The following is a 23,497-nucleotide window of genomic DNA, read 5'->3' as shown; positions in this document are numbered from 1 at the left end:
TGTTATGATACCCATTTTTAAGTCAAATCACTCAATTATAAGGACAATACGACTTCATTGAAAAGTTTATCGACTTTTAGACAAAGAAAAAAATTTATATGAGAGAAATGCATGTTCTATGCTAAGCTAAATTTGCATTCGTATTTCGTATGGACATGACATCTTTGGCCTCACGACAATATCTTTTTCAGTGTACAGGAATACTTGTTTATTATAATTTGAATACAATACAAACCTAGTTTCTAATTTGAAGAGCAACAAGAAACAGATTTTTTTGTCCGATTTCCCTAAGTGTACTTATATCGACCACTATTCTTGCTTTCCAAATGCCATCATATACAATTTCCAAAAAGAAAAATCTACCCCTAATGTCTCGAATGCCGGATACAATATTGTGTTGCATTTATCCGATTGCAAATAGATACGGATGAGTCCACACGGCTAAGCATAAGGTGAAGATTTGCTTTTTTATGTTGGTATGACGATAATGTTCATCTATTTGAGGATTTTGTTTATCCAATAAGCCCTAGTGGAAGGATGGGAAGGTTTATATATCGGAAACGACCCTAGTTGTACCCAGCATATCATTGGAAATCAAATCGACTACACTACTTAAGCTTCTTTGATCTTCTAATGGCGGTATTGATTGATTGATTGATTCTGTCAATGAGAAAGAGAGAGAGACTAAATTCGTCAGAAATCTTTACAAATTGTAAAAATGCATTAAACATATTTTAAAATTCTACTTAACGAAGGCCAAAGACTGTGTGGTCGTGTACAGATGTACGCACGACAATTTCATAGGCTTGCGACTGTTGTAAAATTGCAAACGTCATATACACGTCAAAAATGTATAAAGAGTCACAAACAATAGAAAAAAATTATCACTTGAGTACCATTCAATGTCAAAATGGAATGGTACTAATATTTTGTTTTTGTGACAAAAATATTATGTAAAGAGATAAAAAGCCACAATAGCTATTTTTGCGAACAAGCTGATTATTATGATTTTATCTTAGGTTTGTTGTGTTAAGGCTACTTGTTCTCCCACACATAACCTGTTCCGGAACTTTAACTGAGATTTATATTCAAATTTCTTTTGGGGGTTTGTTCCTTCACACTCTGAATTGCAGCATTGCAATAAAGATGAATGCATTTTTATTTAACGAGCCTTTTTGTGGAATTTCTTTGCATTCCCTTTCTGGAGCACCTAAATATGCGCTGCTCATTCTAAAGCCAGACAAATCGATTTGCTCTACCTTTCTCAGACGTTTTTATTCAATGGAATGTGCTATTGATATACCAATGAAATACAAACAAATTGAGTTTATAGATGAAGCTAAACTTTACAATTGCACCAGCCAGAAGCGAAAGGAAAGGAATTGAGTATCATATTAAATAATTTTACTACTGAATAAATGCATTAGGCTTAAGAATATTTCTAGAAAAAATGTATGTGAATTTGAGTGACATAGAAAAATACCTAGTTTAGAATTCCGGGACTAAATAAATTGGCTCACACTGAAATATGTCAATATTGCTTTTCGGAAGTTCGTTAATTAATGGGTGTGTTGTGGAAACTAATTACTTCCTTCACAAAAAGAATCTTATTCATCCACGAAATTAATTACTCCAATTATTTTTTAATTGAAATTTATTCAATCACGAAAATGGTATTAAGATTTAGAAACAAATGTATTTGTATAAAAAGTGAATTGATTTCTTTGATACTATTAATTAATTCTTTAATTGGCTCAATTAAAACTTAATATGGTTTTTGTCAAAAGACTCAATTAATTTTTTAATTGATGTAATAATTATAATTATAGTTTTTTCTTGAGATTTGAGTCAAAACTTAAAAATTTTTCATTAGTACTTATCCCTTTCCGACCTATAGCCGATCCACGTGATAGATTTTCCTAAATTTTTGAATTCTGTTATTTATGTGTACATAGAACATTTTAAATTAATAAGTTTGTTCAGTTTGATCTTGTATCCTGTTTTTTCAGGATACGCACAATAGTTGCCGTCCGGTAAATTCCGGTAAAAGTTCGGACGTAAAAATATAAAAAAACACAAAATAATCACGAAGTTACTGTTTGCATACAATATTTAATATGTTTTCTTATTGAAAACACTTGTTTGATGAAATATTCCACAACTTAAATAATTTTAATTTATTTGCAAACTTACCTCTTCCACTCATTTTTACAAATGCGCAAAGTACACTGCTGAAACTACAAAATTAATATGAAAAACAAATATTTATAACGGTTCTTCACATTCTTAGACAAAGAGAGAGCATACACAATTAATTTTTTTGCCGCTCTTATCGCAGTACGTCATATATTAAAGAAATTATAGAGACTTAAACTTACCCGCACAATTGTGCGTACACGGTGGGAAGGGGATTTAAAGTGATTATAAGCAAATGAAGACCCCAAATTTATAGATTATCTCAATTAAACACGAACATCCAAGAAATTTTGGATAAAAATTTCTATGAACGGCATGCGAACAACAAATACACGGAGAAAAAGCTGGCTAGTGACAAAAAAATATAATGTTCAGGCCAACATTATACTATGTAATACACTGATTAAACTGTTAACCCTTAAATGCACAAGATCATCGATACCTCCGAAAAAAATATAATCATATGCAAAATGGTAAATACGAAGGCAGTTCGGAAACTTCTTAGCCTAGCACAAAAAGCGCGGTATAAACCGAAAAAAAGTTATGTGTTTTGGAAACTTCCATCTGTGTTATGAACACATGTTAAATTTTGTTTCGATCTGGCAACTCCTTCATATAGAAACTGCCCAATAAACACAAACGTTTGAAAAATGCTAAATTTCAACAATTTTTCAAACATTTTTTCAAAGGATTAGGGTAATATTCAAGTTGAGAAATTGTTGAGAAAATCGCGTTCTCAACAAAAAACAGACATTACCCTCAACAGTGAAATTCAACACATTAGCAATAATATCTCAAGTGTTATCCTCAAATTGAAATGCATCGCTACTCAATAATTTCTCAAACAATTTTCGATGCGAGTCAAATTCAAAATTAACATCGTTGCAAATACTTTTCAACCTAAATTTGTATGAATGACATACCCACTTCAAATTTAAAGGCAAAGCCAAAATTCTATGAATTTTGTATAATTTATTCATTTTCATCAAAATAAAATATATAATAATACACTACACTACATAATACACTACAATACCAATTGATAAATAATAATCTTATTAAACATATCAACAAATAAGAACAAAACAAAAAAACACACAACAAAACTTTAACCACCATTTTCAGGAAGCTCCGCTAGTGCTACGTTAGCTAACGAACTTTTAAACCGTACTATGGACATGTCTGTCATCATGTCTATATATTCCATATGCCAGTTAGGAACTTAACTGCTTTCTGTTAAAGTTAACCGGAGAAAAGATATTTCGATTTTACTTTCTGTTAACTGGGAGTTAAAGTCTAACGGAGATACATGAAAATGGCCGTAAATATCTTAAACATTATTAGTAAACACTTTTGCATTGATAATTCGATTTCCTTCCTTTTGGTGTCATAAAACAGCATTAAAATTTATTAACATGCGGGCAATTTGAAATTAGGAACGTACTGGACCGCGTGTTAGGATTGATTTCCAGCAGAAGGAATTCACAAAATATCCATTTTAAACTGATAATAGCATATGAATTAAACTGACGATGTGATGCACATTTTCATCCAGAAGTTGTTGATTTCAACAATTTGTTGTTTTTAACAATTTTAATTGGTTGCACTTGTCATGTTTCTGGAAACTTTTTCTTGTCGATAAGCCACATATTTTTATTGGTCAGCTTCTTATTGTTTGCAAGAATGTAGCATCCAAAGATTTTAATTTTTTTGCAGAGATTTAAATGTAGCGACTTCTCTAAAGTGTTAATTTTAATTTTAATTTTTCATATTGACGTACCAACTATTATAAACTATTTGAAGCAGTTCCAGTTAATTGGCCACCATTTTTTCATCGGTCAGCTTTTTAATGTTTTCAAGAACGTAGAATCCATAATTTTAGTTTTCTGCAAAGCGATATACATTTAGTGACTTCCTTAAAGTTTTATTTCATTTTTTATTTTCACTTACCTAGTTTTATAAACTATTTGGTTATTTGTCTAAAATTTTCCATTTTTTTATTTCTTGCAATTGACCACGAACTTCGTTGCACAAATAAGTATTGAAAACCACATGGTTTTTTCGTTGCATTTTAGGGTAGTGTTTTGTCAAAGTTTTCTCATATTATTTTCAACACCTTTTCAAAGATTTCGTCAACATTTTGGCAAATTGGAAGTAATTCGCAAACAATTTGAAGTTGTATTGAAGATGAGCTATTTCAAGTCAAGTTGAATTTATGTTGAAAATTATATTTACCCTCAAACTGAAAAGTTGTTGCATTTGAAAAACGCTCATCCTGTGTTTATTGGGTGGTGTTCAAAAAAGATGCATCCGCAATTTTTTTACAGTGGAAAAATTAGAAATTGGGTTGCTGAATTTAAACGTGGTCGTACAAGCATTGAAGATGAACCACGAAGTGGACGTCCAAAAACAGCAACAACAACAGAAATTTTAGCCAAAGTGCATGATATGGTATTAAATGATCGACGAATAAAAGTGCGTGAAATTGCTAATATCATGGGCATCTCAAATGATCGAGTCCATTTAATTTTGCATGAAGAACTACAGATGAAAAAAACGCATAAGAATGAACATTTCTCAAGCTTGTTTGGATCGTTTTAAGCGAAATAAAATGGATTTTAAGCGTCGTTTCATAACTGTTGAAGAGACATGGATCCACCACTATACTCCAGAGACAAAAGAACAATCCAAACAACGGACTGAAGCTGCACGGATGAAAAAGACTGTTTTTCATATGTTTGGCTATAAACATTATATGTTTGGAACACAAATTTTTAAACACAATATTTTTGAGTGCAAGCATATAATGTTCATAAACTAGCATAACATGTTTGGGACATATACGTTAATATGTTAGAACATATTATGTTTGGAACATAAAATGTTTGTAACTATAATATGCTTGGATGCAAACATATATTAATTTAGAAATAGCCTATAAACATATATGTGTTTAGAAGCTGGAGCGCTTTTTAACAGGGAGCGATATTGAATTAAGTTGGTGGTTGTTGCTTGTTATTACAAAATTAACATTTTATTTTTCCTTGGGCAATTGATCAGCTACTTCTTTGATCCTTACAAACTGTGTGGTCCGCTGTTCGAATCCCCGTCCGTCAAAAGGTAAAATTAAAATAAAAAAATCATACAATTGAATAATTTCTAAGAACTAAAAAATCTCTTGGAAGTGAGAAAGATGTGGGGGAATATACAATTGGGCAGAAACAAAATTTTGAGCATTCAGGTCGAAAACCTATGTTGTTAGCACCTATATTACCTGTTTATTTTCATAATTCATTATGATTGTAAATATATAAATAAATAAATAAAATGTTGAGCACAATATTGTTTGGGAGAATTTTTTTTAAGCATATAATATTTTTGGGTGCAAAATGCTTCCAAACATATTATATGTTCACATAATAACATATTGTTTTTTGGAAGACAACATTATTGAATTTGGATGCAAAAATACAAAATGTTTGGAACTTAGACTACCCAAACATATATTGTTTAGACCAATATGCTTTCAAACATATTATATATTGGAAGAGATCAAACATATAAATGTTTGGGCAATACCCAAAAATATATATGCTTGAAGCAAAATATGTTTGGGAGTATATGTTACAGAAGCGATTTTTTGTGAGCGTGTGGAGGAATTGCCCCAAAGAAGGCAAAAACAATTCAATCGGCTGGTAAGGTTATGGCAACGGTTTTTTGGGACTTCAAATGTATTTTATTGATTGACTATCTGCAAAAGGGTAAAACAATAAATTCAGAGTACTATTGCAACCTTTTGGATCAATTAAATGTACAAATTCGAGAAAAACGTCCTGACTAACAACACAAAAAAATAATTTTTCATCAAGACAATGCACCAGCGCACAAGAGTGTTTTAACAATGGCTAGAATCAACGAATTAAAGTACGAGTTGCTTGACCACCCACCTTATTGTCCTGATTTAGCTCCCAGTGACTTTTACTTGTTCCCAAATCTAAAAAAATCCTTGCTGGCAAGCGTTTTACCTTAAATAAAGATGCAATTACAGTTGTAAACCACTATTTGGAAGACCTTGAGGAAAACTATTTTAATCAAGGGATAGAACTGCTAGAAAAGCGTTGGACTAAGTGTATTGAAGTTTCAGGAGATTATATTGAAAAATAAAAATATTTTTGAAAAACGGACTATTCTCTTTCATTGATAGGCTAAGAAGTTTCCGAACCGCCCTCGTAAAGAACATACCACATTTTCAAAAAAAAAAAAACTTTTTATGTGTTATTTTTGAAAAAATAGTGGTTGTAACATAAAAATACAGTGCGTATTAAACTAAATTTTTATTTTTAGAATTAGCGGCATTAAATACAACAAACTTAATTTTTTTGTTGTATCTAAAAGACAGTTTCTCGAAAGTAAAAAAAAATAAAGGCAGGTTCAATTTCCCATATGCTGAATTTTTACATTTTAATAGAGAGAGAGTACTTCTCTCTTCTATCAATGAGTGCTGCCGGGTTCTATGTTACCAGGGAGATTAACATAGATTCCGACGCCACTAAATGATAAAAAAAAGAAGTTAAGTATAGTTGCAGACCGTTAGTTCAGACTCATTCAGACTATTAAGTCAATTGTGATACCAGAGTGCTGAACTTCTGTCTTATCATTAAGGGCTACCCGATTCCATTTTTAGCTCATGGAAAAAACAAAAAAGTGTAACACTGATACAAAATCCAAACAAGAAACAAGTGGTTTGCAAACAAAAGAAAATTCGTGAAAATATTTCGACTGTTGTTAACATAATTCGAATTTTGCTTCTATTAAAAAAAAAATTAATATTGAATTTGTTATTCGGGGCAGTAAATAATTGAAATGTTTCTTCTTGGTAAATTAATTAGCTGTGGTGAAGAAATTGAAAAGCAACCACATTACACGCGTCATACACTCAAAAAAAAGTGAACTCTCTATTTCACTAAAGCCAATTTAACTTTATTTTAGTTCATGGAATTATTATGTTTGGAGAAAGTTTCGTTTACCATAATAATTATACCCTGCGCCACACTGTGGAACAGGGTATTATAAGTTAGTGCAGAAGGAGACGAGATAGACACATGGTGTCTTTGGCAATAATGCTGGGGGTGGTTCCCTGAGTCGATATAACCATGTCCGTCCGTCTGTCTGTGAACACATTTTTGTGATCAAAGTCTAGGTCGCAGTTTAAGTCCAATCGACTTCAAATTTGGCACATGTTCCTGTTTTAGGTCAGAATAGAACCCTATTGATTTTGGAAGAAATCGGTTCAGATTTAGATATAGCTCCCATATATATCTTTCGCTCGATATGCACTTATATGGATCCAGAAGCCAGAGTTTTATCCCGATTTGCTTGAAATTTTGTACAAACATAACACATAGTCGTATAGTCATGTGTGCAAAATTTGATTGAAATCGGTTCAGATTTAGATATAGCTCCCATATATATCTTTCGCCCGATATGGACTTATATGGCCCCATAAGCCAGAGTTTTGGCCCAATTTGGTTGAAATTTTGCACTAGGAGTACAATTAGTAATATAGTCAAGTGTACCAAATTTGATTGAAATCGGTTCAGATTTAGATATAGCTGCCATATATATTTTTCGCTCGATATGGACTTATATGGCACCAGAAGCCAGATTTTTGGCCGCATTTGGTTGAAATTTTGCACTAGGTGTACAATTAGTAGTATAGTCATGTGTGCCGAATTTTATTGAAATCGGTTCAGATTTAGATATAGCTGCCATATATATTTTTCGCCCGATATGGACTTATATGGCCCCAGAAGCCAGATTTTTGGCCCAATTTGGTTGAAATTTTGAACTAGGAGTACAATTAGTAATATAGTCATGTGTCCCATATATATGTTTTTCTGATTTCGACAAAAATGGGCAAAATACCAACATTTTCCTTGTAAAATCGCCACTGCTTAGTCGAAAAGGTGTAAAAATGACTCTAATTTTCCTAAACTTCTAATACATATATATCGAGCGATAAATCATATATAAACTTTTGCGAAGTTTCCTTAAAATTGCTTCATATTTAAATGTTTCCCATATTTTTTTTTTACTAAAATTGTGTTCCACCCTAGTGCATTAGCCAACTTAAATTTTGAGTCTATAGATTTTGTAAAAGTCTATCAAATTCTGTCCAATTCGAGTGATATTTAAATGTATGTATTTGGGACAAACCTTTATATATAGCACCCAACACATTTGACGGATGTGATATTGTATCGAAAATTTAGATCTACAAAGTGGTGCAGGGTATAATATAGTCGGCCCCGCCCGACTTTAGACTTTCCTTACTTGTTTTTTAACTACGTTAGTAAAATTAACTTAAACTGAGGAAAAATATATACACAAATGAAGCATAAAGATTAACTAAATTCGTGTCTTCCAGAAAATAGTTCAGTATTTCTTTAAATTTGCAAATTTTACTACAAATGCGTTCATCATGAACTTCGTATGTCACTAAAGACATTTTTGCAATTTTGAACTCCAATTGTTTCCTTGAAACTACAAATTTTTCTTTAACAAGTGAAAAAACTTAATTATGTCTAATAAATTTTCTTGAATTTGTCGAAAAATATTAACTTATTTTAATGACATCGCGGGATACCAGCGTTTGTAATACTGTTTAGTTAAAATTTTCTAATTCTAATTTAATTTTTTGGTCATGCGATGGGTAACACTCCGTAATTCGAATGTGCACATTTTTGGTAGCCTGCACTGGTTTTTCCACACAGAAAAAAATTTCACGAAAATTTTTCCAATTAAAATTTTAATTGGGTTTTAAAAAATATTCAATTAAAAATTTAATTGATTCAACAAATTTTTTAATTGAAACAAAAATCAATCACAAAAATTAATAGTATCAATTAATTTTTTAATTGGATCAATTAATTTTTTAATTGACCTTCAATTAATTTTTTAATTGATACTATCATTTCTGTGATTGAAGACATTTCAATTAAAAAATTAATTGGATCAATTAATTTCGTGATTGAACCAGAAAAAAATTTTTTTGTGTGCAATCGAACAACAATTTTCGATTTATTGAGGAAAGGTGTAAAATAGGCAACACATTTTTACCAATCGAAATCAAAAATATTTGCTTTCAACCAATGCACTTCCAAGCTTCCAAGTCTTCCTCTTTCTTGTCAACTCCAATATGTAGAGAGCGTTCATTGTAAGACCACTGGTTTTGTTCACAACATCTGCAATCATTGATTTCTCATTTCAATTTTGAAAATGGGTTTTTCTGAATGAACTTTGAAAAAAAAATGCTACACTGAAAAAAGAGTGAACCCAAAAATTGGAGTTTAAAATTGCAAGAATGTCTTTAGTACCATACGAAATTCAAGATGGGCGCAGTTGTAGTAAAATTCACAAATTTAAAGAAATAATGAACTATTTTGAGAAGTACGAATTTAGTAAATCTTTGTGTTTATTTTTTCCCGTGTTTTAGTTCATTCAACTAACGTACGCAAAAAATGATTAGAGTAAAGGAAATTTTCTCCAAACATAATAATTCCATGAACTAAAATAAAGTTAAATTGGCTTTAGTGAAATATAGGGTTCACTTTTTTTAGTGTAACTTTGAAACGAGCATCCTGATGTAATGGTCCTTTGGTCAAAGTTGTTGTTGATTCACATGGATGTGGTTACGGCACATAGAAGGATTCATCAAAACAAACTAAATAGTGATTGTAAATAAGCACAGTCATTGGACTTAATGGCTGTGAGGGAGGAACCTGCCTACAGAGGGATCAGAGAGAAGTATAGACAAAAAACTTGGAGCTGTCCAGCACACACAAAAAATGTTTCGTCTCTGGAGATTTTTAAATATTTTTTGTTACTTTTGTAACAAAGAGTTTTTAGCGATAAACTTTTGTATTTTTGGAGGAAAACAAAAATCTGCAACAAAAGATCAAAGTTTGCGACACTGGTTTTCCAAACGTTTTTGTTTTATTTGCATTGCATTTATTTGCTAACTGGAAATCACAACCTCATTGCTCGGACAAATGTCGTTTTTGTATTTTCTTTTTGCTCCCTTTTCCCTTTCCATTTAATTTGATTCGTAGGCAACCTTCGCACATAGCCATGTGTGAATGTTCATGCTTATCTTCTAAAGGATAGATTTTAGGTTACTTCAGTTCAAAAAAAATGTCTGCCTTCAAGCTGTTCAATTCTAACGCACACACACCATATAATTTTGCATTTTTAGAATGGACGCCATGCCTGTTCATCCCTGTGTCCAAAGGAACAGCTTCCGGCGCCGGAGGATACAATTTCATGCAGATCTCCACGCTTGGTGGAAGTGCCCGGTCATTGCTGTAAAATGTGGCTATGTGAGAATCCCACAGCTGATGGTAAGTGATTGCACTTCTAATTTATCCCTATACAAATGTACCAGCCTTGACATGCCTTTCCGCCAATGTATAACAATTTGAATAAGATACCAAACATTTTAAATTTTGTTGGGAATTTAACTTTTTCAATTTCAATTAATTTCGTGACAGAATCAAAAAAATGTTTGTTTGTATGTAAGAACTTTTCAAAGTTTAAGGATATTTCGCTCATAAATGGAAGAAAACGAACTGAGGGGTTAGTGAAGTATCAAGTATTAAATTCACTTTATTGGCTGGGAGGCATTAACATTGTTAGGGCTGCGACATCAACACCAACATCGATTACTTTTCACTTAGTACCGATTTTTGTCTCACCACCCGACTGGATTGTACAAATGAAACAGTATTTTTGTCCCTTTGTGTTGCTCCCCACGAAAGGCCAAAATACATTAGAAGTCAATGTCGCAGCGCTAGCATTAGTTTTCTATCACATCTTGACATTTCGACCCACACTATTATAACAAATGAAGGCGTGAGTGCATTTAATCGCTATAGTGAATTATATTAAATCACGAACAGACATTGACATAATTAATTATTATTATGAAGGTTGTCATTAAAATAGATCGTAATTTGTAATAAACTGACCATGGTTTTCTCTCTTTATTCTCCTTCATTATAGTGTACGCCACATGTCACAATTCTTCCTCCAGTCCTTGGACCCCCTGCAGTCGACCGTGTGGTCTTGGTATTTCCACCCGTTTCACAGCGACCGCAGCTGGATGCAATCAACTGATTAACTTGCGTCTATGTGAAAATCGGAAATGTGATATAGAATCGGCTTTGGTTGTTAATAATGGTCAACCAGTAAATGAAAGAGATGATTTAGCTATGAATAATGCTAATATTCTTGGAAATGGAGTATATGATATGGGAAGAGAAGGACGTCAACATCAACGTCATCACCACCGTCACAAACACAATGAAATTCATACAGGATATCACGAGCATCGTAAACACGGAATTAAGGTTGGTTTGCAAAAGAATAGATTTCACCTATTGTAAGGTTGGTTTGCAAAAGAATAGATTTCACCTATTGTCCATCTCGATTTATCACAAGTTGACATTTTTTCGATTAATTCGATTACCCCACGAGCATAATGTCACCTTTTTAACGGGACAAAATATTATTTTCGATACAAATATAACATGCCGAAATCTGAAACATATTATTCAAGAAAATATCATGGTTGCGACCAACATGTTACATGTTCTGTAACATAAAAAATAACAATCTTGAAACATTGTTTGGGTGATCATATTCCTTCTCTGCGTATAGGTACTTGAGGTGAACAAATGTATACTAAGAAGATTTGTGTCATACGCACAGCATTGCCGTATGATTGGGAATAATGGCTAGCCATCTACGGACATTTTTGGTCACCATACAATAGATTTTTACGTAACACATTGTTTATTTTTCACCACGTCCATTCCAAAGACAATACACTTGAGAAGATGAGAAATTGGCTTGCGTCATACCAAATGTTGCATTGACGGCGCTAGGTCTTTTTTATTTGCATTTTTTTAAATAAAAAACTTCATTTTTTGAATTGAACAATTTTCCTGTTTGTTCCAAGATATTTCCAACTCTTAATTTCTTTTTATTTGCATTTTAATGTGTCGAACCAAACACGTAAACAACAAGTAGGGACCTAGCGCGTCAATGGTTTGATTTCTCAGCAGCCAATTTCCCATCTTCTAAAGTGATGGCTAAAGTGATTGGCTAAAGCAATTCGCAACCGATTCTACAAGTTTCTGAACTTTAATAAACAAAAAATAATAAAAATTGCTTCTTTGCAGTAGGAAGAAAATATTTTCCATTTCATGGCTACATGTCCGAGAGTTCAGAATCAGATATTTTAAGTCAAACAAATTCAATTGATATTTTGATTGGAGAGGTATTTGCTAGTTGGAATAATATCAGTTCATATTAAACAATTTAGTAAAGCAGATAAACAGTTCAGTTCACTTTACTATTACATACTAGATATTGTGAGAATCTCAAATTTATAAATGCATTATTGTATATCGAAAACAGTAAAATTTCTTTCTAAAATATATCTAAATTTTTTTCCATTACAGAGAGGGCATGAATGTCGCCACTTGGAGCGCTTAGGACCAGCACGTATACGCTTAGGTCAATGTGTTTCAAGAAAATTATATAGACCTAAGGTCTGTGGTTATTGCCGCCAACCTTCCAAATGTTGCTTGCCTTCTGTATCAACAACAATTCAGGTAGGAATATTAAAGTGGTGTAAGAAGTTGGTATATGAAACAGTAGTTTGTATCTTCGAGAATTGATGTGTAGATCTAAGGTATCTATAAAACATTGACATTGACAAATATTTCACAATTGAATGCTAATTTGTCATCTCCATAGGTTTTCATATTTCTGTTACATTATACACATTATACAAATTTCTAAATTACAACCAATTAATACCTAAAAAATCCTAATCGATTCAATTTTCGAAGTTGCATACTATCGGTTTCTTAAATGTATCGAAATGTACTTACTTCCGTTTTTAACTACATTCATTTTTTTCTTATTTTGGCCAACTAGGTTGAGCTGCTTTGCCCATTGAATTCTGATGATCCCATCAGTATCATTCAACAACAGGAACAACGGAAACAACATAACCATAAATTTTATAGCGGTTCTTTTTTGTCGTCATTGTGGGACACACACTCCTTGGATCCCATCGATCAAGAATATTTTCAATCGCACCAAATTCACATCGAGAACAAATTTATTGCCATCGAATGGATATTAAAATGCGACTGCTCCGAAAATGTAAGTAATAAAAATTCCAATTTCAGCCAAATATCTATAATATTCTAGTATTTCTTGTATGTTATGAAAAAATTGCATTCGTCGTTTAAGAACTACGCACAAAGGACAAACGAAATTGTAGACAAAGAAAATTCCCATTTCTTTTAAAGACATACTCTCTAAACAAATTTGCCAGGCTTTATGGCAAGGGGTTTAGCCATTGTCTGTAATCTGCTTCATAAAATTTTAACGAATATTTTTTAATGACAAAGAAAAACTTTGTCCAAAATTTCGTTCCTGAGAAAAAAATATCTTCTTTCAGTGTAGCAGCCTACATCAATAAAAATTATGGACCTCTTGGTAAAGTGAGGCATTTTTGTAACTTAATTTTCTAGACTACAAAAAAATCCCGTTTTAGAATAGAAATCTTTATTAATACAATGTTGTTTTTTTTTTTTTTTCATTGTAAAAATACTGTTTTGTTTTTATAATACATTCCGTAATATAAACAACGTGATGAATTTATTCTATATATTCACGCAAAAAAATCGTTCTTCAGAAAACGACAGCGCTTGATATAAACGAAATCGAATGTGGTTTTATAATAAAAAAAAACGTATGTGAACAACATGACAACAAATGCCGGTTATAACGGGCTTTTGTATTTGTGGTCCCATTTGCATAGAAATAAACGTCAAACAGCAAATCGTTTGATATTACAAGAACAATTTTGGATGAACAGAAAAATGAACAACTGGAACGTCTAAAGTGGACTGAAATTGTTGACAATTGCGATGTGTTGGCAATTGCGACTACAATATGGGTAAATGAAAATTGAAATTGTGTGTAATATGTGGGTATTCTGCCCATATTTGCCTAAATCGGAAGTACGTATATATGGGAGCTAAATATAGCTAAATTTGGCCCACATTGCCAAGATATTAATTATACCCTCAGTGGTAAATTTCAAGTAAATCGGAATGAAACTTTGGCTATATATATATCTAAATATAGCCAAAAAATTTCAAGTAAATCGGAATGAAACTTTGGCTATATATATCTAAATCTGAAATCTGAAGCGATTTCAATCATATTTGGCATACTTGACGATATCATTAGTGTACCGATTTTTTCTATAATTAGTAAGGATCGCCTTTAAGTCATTTTAAGGCCCTATGCCAAATTTCAGGATGATCGAATTTAATGTGCGAGTAGTACTTTGCACACAAAAATACATGAACAGACGGACATCGATAAATCGACTCCGAATTTGATTCCAAGACGATCGGTATAGTAAACGACTACTCCTTCTTGGCGTTACATACAAATACATAAACCCTGTATCAGAGTAGTGGTGAAGGGTATAGCATTTTTTTTTTCAATTTCAACAAAAACACAAAATAAGGCAATTTTGTGAACATCTTAAGATGCCAAAGACAATTTGTCTGAATTATCACAAAATGATGCCCAGTAACGTTAAACCCAAAACCTCTCAGCAAAAAAATTGGAAGTTCTTCCAAAGCCATAAGTTTAAAAGCGCTTCCAGAAGATGCACTCCCAATGATGTCCTTTATTTTAACTACCCAGGAAGTTCTTTTAATTCAATTTTTTATAACTTATTTTTTCATACTTTGAATGGGTAATTTTAACTTTCTTTGTGTCAAATAGGTTAAAAACAGAGTAAGAATACATAAAATGGTACAAATCATTTAAATTTTGTCGAAAAAAATGCTAAATCCAATCTGAAAAAATTGTGAATTTTTGAAAATATTTGAGGTTAAACGTCTCCGACAAGCGTTAGAATCCATTAAAAATTATAAAAAAATTTTATTTGACAAAATATCGCAGAATTGTTTAATTTACATCCAATACATTGAATTCGGATCACACCTAAAGAAGTGATGCAAATTCAGTGCAACGGCTGTTGAAATGGAGGACTTCCGTCCCATGACAAGTCCATGTTAAATTCATCGCTTCTGAATCAATTTTGCACCACTTCCGGATCCAAAAAGAACATTTTCATTACTTTTTTGGCGACGCTTTTTTTGCTGGACTTTTTAGAGTTACATCCTTTTAAGTTTCACGTTACTAAATGTACCACTGTTCTTCATTACTCTGGAAATATCGTAGTCTCTGGAAGTTCGTTATATACTTGTATGCTTAGTTCTCAACATCTAGGTTAGGTTAGGTGGCAGCCCGATGTATCAGGTTCACTTAGACTATTCAGTCCATTGTGATACCACATTGGTGAACTTCTCTCTTATCACTGAGTGCTGCCCGATTCCATGTTAAGCTCAATGACAACGGACCTCCTTTTAATAGCCGAGTCCGAATGGCGTTCCACATTGCAGTGAAACCACTTAGAGAAACTTTGAAACCCCCAGAAATGTCACCAGCATTACTAAGGTGGGAAATCCACCGCTAAAAAACTTTTTGGTGTTCGGTCGAAGCAGGAATCGAACCCACGACCTTGTGTATGCAAGGCGGGCATGCTAACCATTGCACTAAGGTGGCTCCCTTTCAACCTCTATATTTCAATCAAAATCATGCATTTTTATTGTGTTTTTGGTTACTGCGAAATTTTAATTAGGTAGACCAGAGTTAGGCAATATAGATCTGAAATTTATGGTTATACCCATTAAAGTATTCCTCAGAAAACGTTGCTTGTAATTCTGAAGCAAAACGACGTTGACAGTCCATAAGAAATAACCTTTGCTTGTTAATCGGTGATATTTCGTCAACAACAATGGGAGAAAAAAAAGTGATAACCACAAAACCGATGTAACTGTGCATCTTTGTGAGGATAGGTCTTTGTCATTGGTATATCCATTAATAAATGCTACAATGAAACTGCTTGATTTGCCAACAGCTCAATGGCAAGAACATAGTAAAATGGGACAAGATCCTGCAGTTGTGGTTCAGCCCTAATGTTTTTTTCTCTCGGAAAAATGTAACAACCAACATGCTAGGGTCGAAGAATAAGGAACACTTTTTGTCTGTTCACTTCCTTACAAATTTCTATTGTTATTTTGATTTATTTCCACTCGTAATACTTTTTAGCATAGCCAAAACACTCGCAATCCAATTTCACTCTTGCTATTGTTGATGAAATCTACGCTATCGTACAGTGGTACGCAAGTCTATGGTCTAATGAAAAAAAACTAATATAATTGTGTTGGAATACAAATAAAAACATTTATTTACAAAATGTATATGTCGGTAATCAATCATTTACCCGTGCTCGAATGTTTTTTGGTGGTTCTTAAGCATTTCGTTTTGTGTGAAGCTATATTTTCAATTTATTAAATAAGCATAAAATGTTTGGAATTGCGATATATATGTTGCATTTATTTTTTTACAAAAAAATCTACATTATGGTGTACCACATTACGTGGACATTTTATGAATTAGTGCTTAAAATCCGCAAATATATCTGAAATCATGGATTTCTTACTTTGGCTATCGAAAAACAAATGGGTATACCACATTTGCTACACTTATCCTGTATATTTTTATGCGAAATTTCTAAATTCATATATGTTTGAATCCAAAAACATAATAAATTAAAAAAGTGTAATGTCCCAAACGTGTTAACTAGTTGATATACATTATGTGCCTGTACTTAAAAATTATGTGTTAAAACTTTGTGTTCCACACACATTTTCGACTGTGTAGAGTTCATTTTTTTGGATTTGTGTGATATCACAAGGGGTAAACTTCTCTTCTATAAATGAGTGCTGATTCTATGTTACGCTCACTGACAAGGAACCTCAGTCTTGTATTCGAGTCCGAATGGCTTTTCACATTACGATGAAACCACGTATTGAAAATATTGTTTGATATTTGTTCGAAAGTGGGATTTTCATCCACCTTTGTATTCAAGCTGAACATGCTAATCATTGCACCACGGTAGTTTCTGTGTATATAAGAACCTCTTTTTTTAGTGCCGAGTCGTAAGAACTTTTCATAGAAGATTTGAAAAACTTAAAAATGACACCATCATTCCTGAGAGGGGTAAACTATAGCTTACAAACTTTTTGGTGTTCAGTGGAATCTGGATTTCAACCATGAACCCTTTGTATGGTATGTGGACATGCAGAACTTGCACCGCAGAGGTGCAAGTGAGATTTTCACAATACATTATTACAACAAGGAAAATGTAATAAACTGGTAAATGAGAAAATGAATAAAAAGTAAAGAATACACCATCACTTTAACGATGGACTTTGTCCTGCAATTAGAAAACATCAACTAAATTTACGAACTACTGTGCATCGTTTTCATCGTTTTCATTCTATTGGTGTCATCATCGCCCTCGTTATCGTCATCTTCATAACTACGCGGCATCTTTATCTGCTATTATCTGCTTCTTAAAAGCATTTTGAAAATAAAAAAAGGATTTTGTTTCTCTATGAACCGAAGAATCTTTGAAGACATTCGAAGTGGTATCATACCATCGTTCCAGTTCTAATGAAATTGCTGTGAAAACATCTTTTGAACTTCTTGCATGTCCCGCAGCCTGATGCGATTGTTCTGTCATTTCAAAGGAGAATATTTGCGGCTTCAGGGTTTATGACTCTTTTGGTTGATTTGATTTCATTGCAATGACAGATGTACCATTAATGCAACTTGACAAGATGATTTGAATCAAAATCTCAGATAGAGTTTTCTTCAAACCGATGCAATGAAGTAAATCCAGTAAAGCGTAAATAATTCTTAATAGCAATTCTTTTTGTGTAAAGAAAAACATTAATATTTTACAAAATAAATACATGCAAGAGAAATTCAAATGTTTATTTGAACTCTATCACGATCGTCTGGGAAAATGGGAATTTTGTGACTGCTGTTTTTCTTTAATTGACAGTTGATTGAAAAACTTATTTTATATTTCTAGAATAAATATTTGTTCATTTGTATCTAAATGTCTTAAATATGCTTTGTTTGAGTACAATGTGTTGTCTTGAACAAAAAAATCTTTCAAAATCGAGAGCGAGTTTTGTTCAGCAAAATTTCGAAAAAATGTCTTTTATCCTAAAGATTAGGGATTCGACTTGGAAAAAGATATAAAAAATTCTAAGGTCCTAAGAAATCGGGAACAAATATTTTCTATGTTATTGATATCGTTACATAAAGCGTTGCATAATGAAACAAAAAACAAAAAACACACTAAAATCAAATTTGCTTTCTAATGTCAAGTACGCAAATCTTAAACTTAAGGAAGAATTTCGCCTTAAATGAATTCTTATGCCCTGCTCCTGCTTTCGTATGATATAGGACGAAGGCATTAGTGCAATTCCTGCATCTTATATTTCTAGAATAAATATTTGTTCATTTGTATCTAAATGTCTTAAATATGCTTTGTTTGAGTACAATGTGTTGTCTTGAACAAAAAAATCTTTCAAAATCGAGAGCGAGTTTTGTTCAGCAAAATTTCGAAAAAATGTCTTTTATCCTAAAGATTAGGGATTCGACTTGGAAAAAGATATAAAAAATTCTAAGGTCCTAAGAAATCGGGAACAAATATTTTCTATGTTATTGATATCGTTACATAAAGCGTTGCATAATGAAACAAAAAACACACTAAAATCAAATTTGCTTTCTAATGTCAAGTACGCAAATCTTAAACTTAAGGAAGAATTTCGCCTTAAATGAATTCTTATGCCCTGCTCCTGCTTTCGTATGATATAGGACGAAGGCATTAGTGCAATTCCTGCATCTTAGGCTCGGAATCAAGGGCCTATGTAATTTGAGTTTATGCCTAATTTACATTGGAACAATCGTCATACCTGAAAATTGCTAGTTTAATTTTGTGTTTTTTGGTGAGATAACATTTAAAGTATCATTCATCTTACTTTTATTTAACTTTACAAGCCTACGTCTATGTGCGGTATTTTATCTTACCCTAACACGATTCATCCACTGCAAAAAAGAAAGACAAGGCCAACAATGATTTTATTACATAAGACATTCATTTTGAAAAATTTACTAAATGGTAAATATTTTGATAAAAAAAAATCCTCAATCGTTGTTTCAATAAATCATACCTTTCTAAACTCTCTTTTCTAAAATCCTTGGATCCAAGTTAACTTGGAACTTGGAAAAAAAGTATGCCTGGTTCCAAAGATTTTGTCTTTACACTAATGTGTTTGGTATTGATTCCGAGCCAAAGAAGCGCGAAAAAAGAGGATAAAAAAGGGATAAATCGAAATTTTCTACCTAGGCTCATGTACGCCAATCTCAAATTTAAAAGAGAATTGTTTATTACATACAAAATACAAACAAAAAATCTGATATTTAGTTGATTCTACCCTCGTTGTTTCGTTTCGTAGGAAAGTGTTTAAAATTATTAGATTACGAAAGTGAAAACCTTACTGAATTTCAAGTTCACATTTGTTCATTATGCTTTATTAATACAATCAATCTCATTACCATTATATATACATACATATTAAAAACAAAATGTTAGAGATTGTTATTATTGGTAAGTGGTAACTGACTTTTTTAAATCTTAGTAGTATTATTTACAAGCGTGATGGAATCATTTGGTAATAGTCTATCAATCGTTGGGCTTCTCGCCATCCGGATTCTGTGGCACCATGTACGGTCGAATAATAATGATTGTGCGTCGATTCACCAGCGAATTGTAACAAAGGACGACCATCGATAGTAGTGAGAGGTCTTGCCAAATCCCAAGCACCAGTGCGTAACTCATCCGTCAAGAGAGAACGGAATGTATAGCTTCCTCTGAAGTTAACGTTGGAATACCATTGAGTGCGTATGAAATCTAAAGTTTCTGGTAACTTAAAATTTAAGAATTTTCGGAACAACCAAAGAATACCGTTGAGAACTTCCTCCTCCGACAAAGACTCCATGTGTCGAGCATGAGGACCAATAATCCATCCTTCCAAAACACGTGGCTGATAAGAGACGCGGTAGAACCCAAACACACTCTCCAACCAAAATAGATCAGACTCTCTTAGTCCTTTAAGATCTTCCTCTAGCCATAGGAAGCATATACCAGTCCAGTCAGATGGACCAAATTCTTCTTTAAATTCAATAAAGAATTTATCCACTGTTCCCAATTTCAATCCTTCAATTGCCCTCGCCTTGGAGATGGGTAATGCTGGCCGGAACATTGTGGTGTGCACTTCTTTCAGAACACCCAAAGATGTGGTACAAATCACATGGTCGGCCCCTATTATTTTACCACTATAGCAATGCACTTTGATGTTTTGAGGATTAGACCAATCGATTTGCTTAACTCTGTGGTTCAGTAAAACCCGTTGTTGAAGCACACCCATAGGATTTAGACTATCCGACTTCATTAGGATTTCCAAAAAGGTTTTGAAACCTTTATCTCTCCAATTTAGTAATATATCCCCTTCACACAACCAATATTCTAAATGGCCTTTACCTGATACCTCAAACAAATGGTCAGAAGCTTCCACAGAACTTTCGAATTTCTTGAAATTCTCAAAGAACTCTCTTGCTATAATTGGATCAATTTTTGAAGGCAGGGCAGCGAATTCCCTCCAAAACATATCCGTAAGATAGGATCCCAAAGAACCCTCATAGTTCACCAAATCCTTCTGCCTCTCCGGTATAGAATTGACTACTATCGTTTTTAGGAGAGATGCGACATTTTCGTCAACGATCTCTTTATTAGAACGAATGCACTTATAATCGTCGTATACATCGCCAGTACTCTCCAAAAGGTCCAATCTCTTTTGTTGCACGCTCTCATAAACAACATTGCTCTTCTCCCCATGGCACCACTGGGCCCCCAAATCAATTACGTTATCAGCAAAAGGTATAGTGTGAATGCGTCCACCGATTCGATTCTCGGCCTCTAGTACTATGACATTGCGAAAACCAGCCTCTAAAAGTTTAGTTGCAGCGGCAATACCCGCTGGACCTGCTCCGATAACCACAATACGTGTTGTCACTGCAGACTTTCGCATTACCAATGGAATAACGGACATTGCAACTAATTTACTTATTCTATTCACCAATATAATTTTATTATTTCTTATTTTTCTTGACTCGCAATACTCTCCGCAGAAGTATCCGGCAATCGATATGCCCAGTTAACACATCAACTAATACTAAATGTGCGGATGAAGACTAAACAAAATAGTGCTCAGCACATTGTAGAGTTTACATTTTAAGAGCATTACGAGTTATCTGCATAAATTCTCTTTGCGTGTGCTCTTAAATATTTTCAAGGTCTTTTTACATAGGGGAAAAGAAAGACGTACAGGTAGGAGTATAGTCGGGCCTAATGTCAAAGACACCATTGTAGCGAGTATCTTTGCAAGCAGCGAGCACTACAGTGGCGTGGGCCCTCAGGCAGTGATTTTCAATGTGTTTTGTGGAAAGCAAAATAACATCACATTCACTACATTTCTTTTCAATATCTAAATGACGTGGGCAATCTTTTTATAATCTTATCAGTATTCAAGTGTACTGCTTATGTTTTACTGACAAACTTTTTTGAAATCTTTAATAAAAAAAACATATTTTAATATTTCGATTTTTAAAATGAATTGACGACGATTCCAATGTCTCCGCACCCCATAATCCGTCCACTTACAACTTATTTAAAAATCACACACCCCCAATTTTTATAGTTTTAGAGGGAAATAATAGCATATCAGTCAATTTGTGTATAAAAAGAATTGTGAATTGTTTGTTCAGTATCATCATTTTTTAATAAAATTCACTGTTTTGCTAAAAGAAGTAAGGCAAGAGTATAAATTAAAGTACATTATTTTACAACAAATAATTTTGAGTTGATAACAAACACTAAATAAATTCCAACTTTTATTAAAAAAATATATGTTAATGGGAGTTGAATCAAAAGATGAACTAATCGATACATTCGGAAGGTTAGCAAATCAAGTATAATGATTTTCCTTATTGTTTGACTTTTCCAAGCTTTATGTTTTAAGGATTTAAGTTCTTAAAATCACAACAAATTTTATGTTTAAAAACTGTGATATAATATAAGCATTTAAATGTCAATTTTGAGAAAATAATTTTACGAAATCCCCAGGAAGAAGTCAACAAGTATTGACGAAACGTTGGAAAAGGAACAGAAAGTACCGACCAAATTAAACATATAACATAATTTTATTAAAATTGAATTTGACAATACCGGCGAGTGCAAACTCGCAAAAATTGAACTGACACACTGAAAAAACAGTGAACACTTTTCCATAGCAAAATGAACTAAACTGTAGTAATATTGACAATGATTTAGCCCTTAAGATTTTTTTCTGCTTGTCTAGTTTGAAATTCTCTTAAATTTTAGTTCTTCGATGGCATTGTTTGAATCAAATACGAAAATTGTGATTTCAATTATTTTTGTATTTGATTTTCAGCTTATTACGAAAATCATAAATCCAATTACCCAAATTGTAAGATTGTCGTCAAAAAATGTCAAATGATGGAATATTTCAGTTGAGTACAAAGGTAATTAGAATAACACCCAATTGAGATAGTACTCAATCCAAATACATTAAAAAAAAAAAACAAACAAAACTTTCTCGCAAGATGTTAAAATACCCAATTTAGAATGTATGGAATTGCATACACGGAAAGAATTCTTTTTGGTATTTTTATGTAATATTCTTCGCAAACTACACACAAAAAAAATACTTTTCTCCGGAACGAACTTCTAGACAAACGAAATTCCCCTTTGTTAAACGTACTTTCTTTAAGAGAAAATATACCCCAATTTATAGAAAGCGTTGGCACCATTGTTCCCAATCTTATTTATTTGCCTTTAAAGACAATTTTTTGGCTTCAAAAGAAAACTACGTTTGTCTAAAATTTCGTTCCTCAGAAAAGCAAAATTCTTCTTGCAGTGTGCATGAGTACGCCTCTTTATTTTGTAAATAAGCGCGAGAGCGACTTCCTCCCGCTTGAGCGTTCACAATACGCTAACGTTTTTTTACGAAGAGAATTCTTTCAGTGTAGTTTTCCAAAAACAAAAATGTTCATGACACAAAATTAAATAGAAAATGTATGTACTTACGATAAAATAAAACTTAATGCTCCAAAAAGAACCTTTTTTGACATATCG

The 23,497-nt window shown here is 32.7% G+C and overlaps 2 protein-coding genes across 2 annotated transcripts in view; one reads left to right on the top strand and one right to left on the bottom strand.

Moving 5' to 3' along the window:
- Positions 1 to 23,497, top strand: part of Ccn (cellular communication network factor protein Ccn) — a 222,998-nt gene that overhangs the window by 181,911 nt on the left and 17,590 nt on the right. The window contains exons 5-8 of the mRNA XM_075307957.1: positions 10,451 to 10,595; positions 11,257 to 11,603; positions 12,720 to 12,872; positions 13,201 to 13,431. Of these exons, the coding sequence (XP_075164072.1) occupies positions 10,451 to 10,595; positions 11,257 to 11,603; positions 12,720 to 12,872; positions 13,201 to 13,431 (876 nt within the window). The remainder of the gene's footprint in view (positions 1 to 10,450; positions 10,596 to 11,256; positions 11,604 to 12,719; positions 12,873 to 13,200; positions 13,432 to 23,497) is intronic.
- On the bottom strand, positions 19,787 to 21,497 carry LOC142234622 (spermine oxidase). Its single transcript, XM_075305777.1, has one exon. It carries the CDS (start codon positions 21,390 to 21,392, stop codon positions 19,932 to 19,934), a length of 1,461 nt encoding a protein of 486 aa, XP_075161892.1. The 5' UTR covers positions 21,393 to 21,497; the 3' UTR covers positions 19,787 to 19,931.

Source organism: Haematobia irritans, chromosome 4, assembly GCF_050003625.1.
Source record: "Haematobia irritans isolate KBUSLIRL chromosome 4, ASM5000362v1, whole genome shotgun sequence".
In the NCBI taxonomy this organism is placed as follows: domain Eukaryota; kingdom Metazoa; phylum Arthropoda; class Insecta; order Diptera; family Muscidae; genus Haematobia; species Haematobia irritans.
Note: the sequence above shows the minus strand (reverse complement) of the source record. Positions and strands in the feature narration are given on the sequence as shown.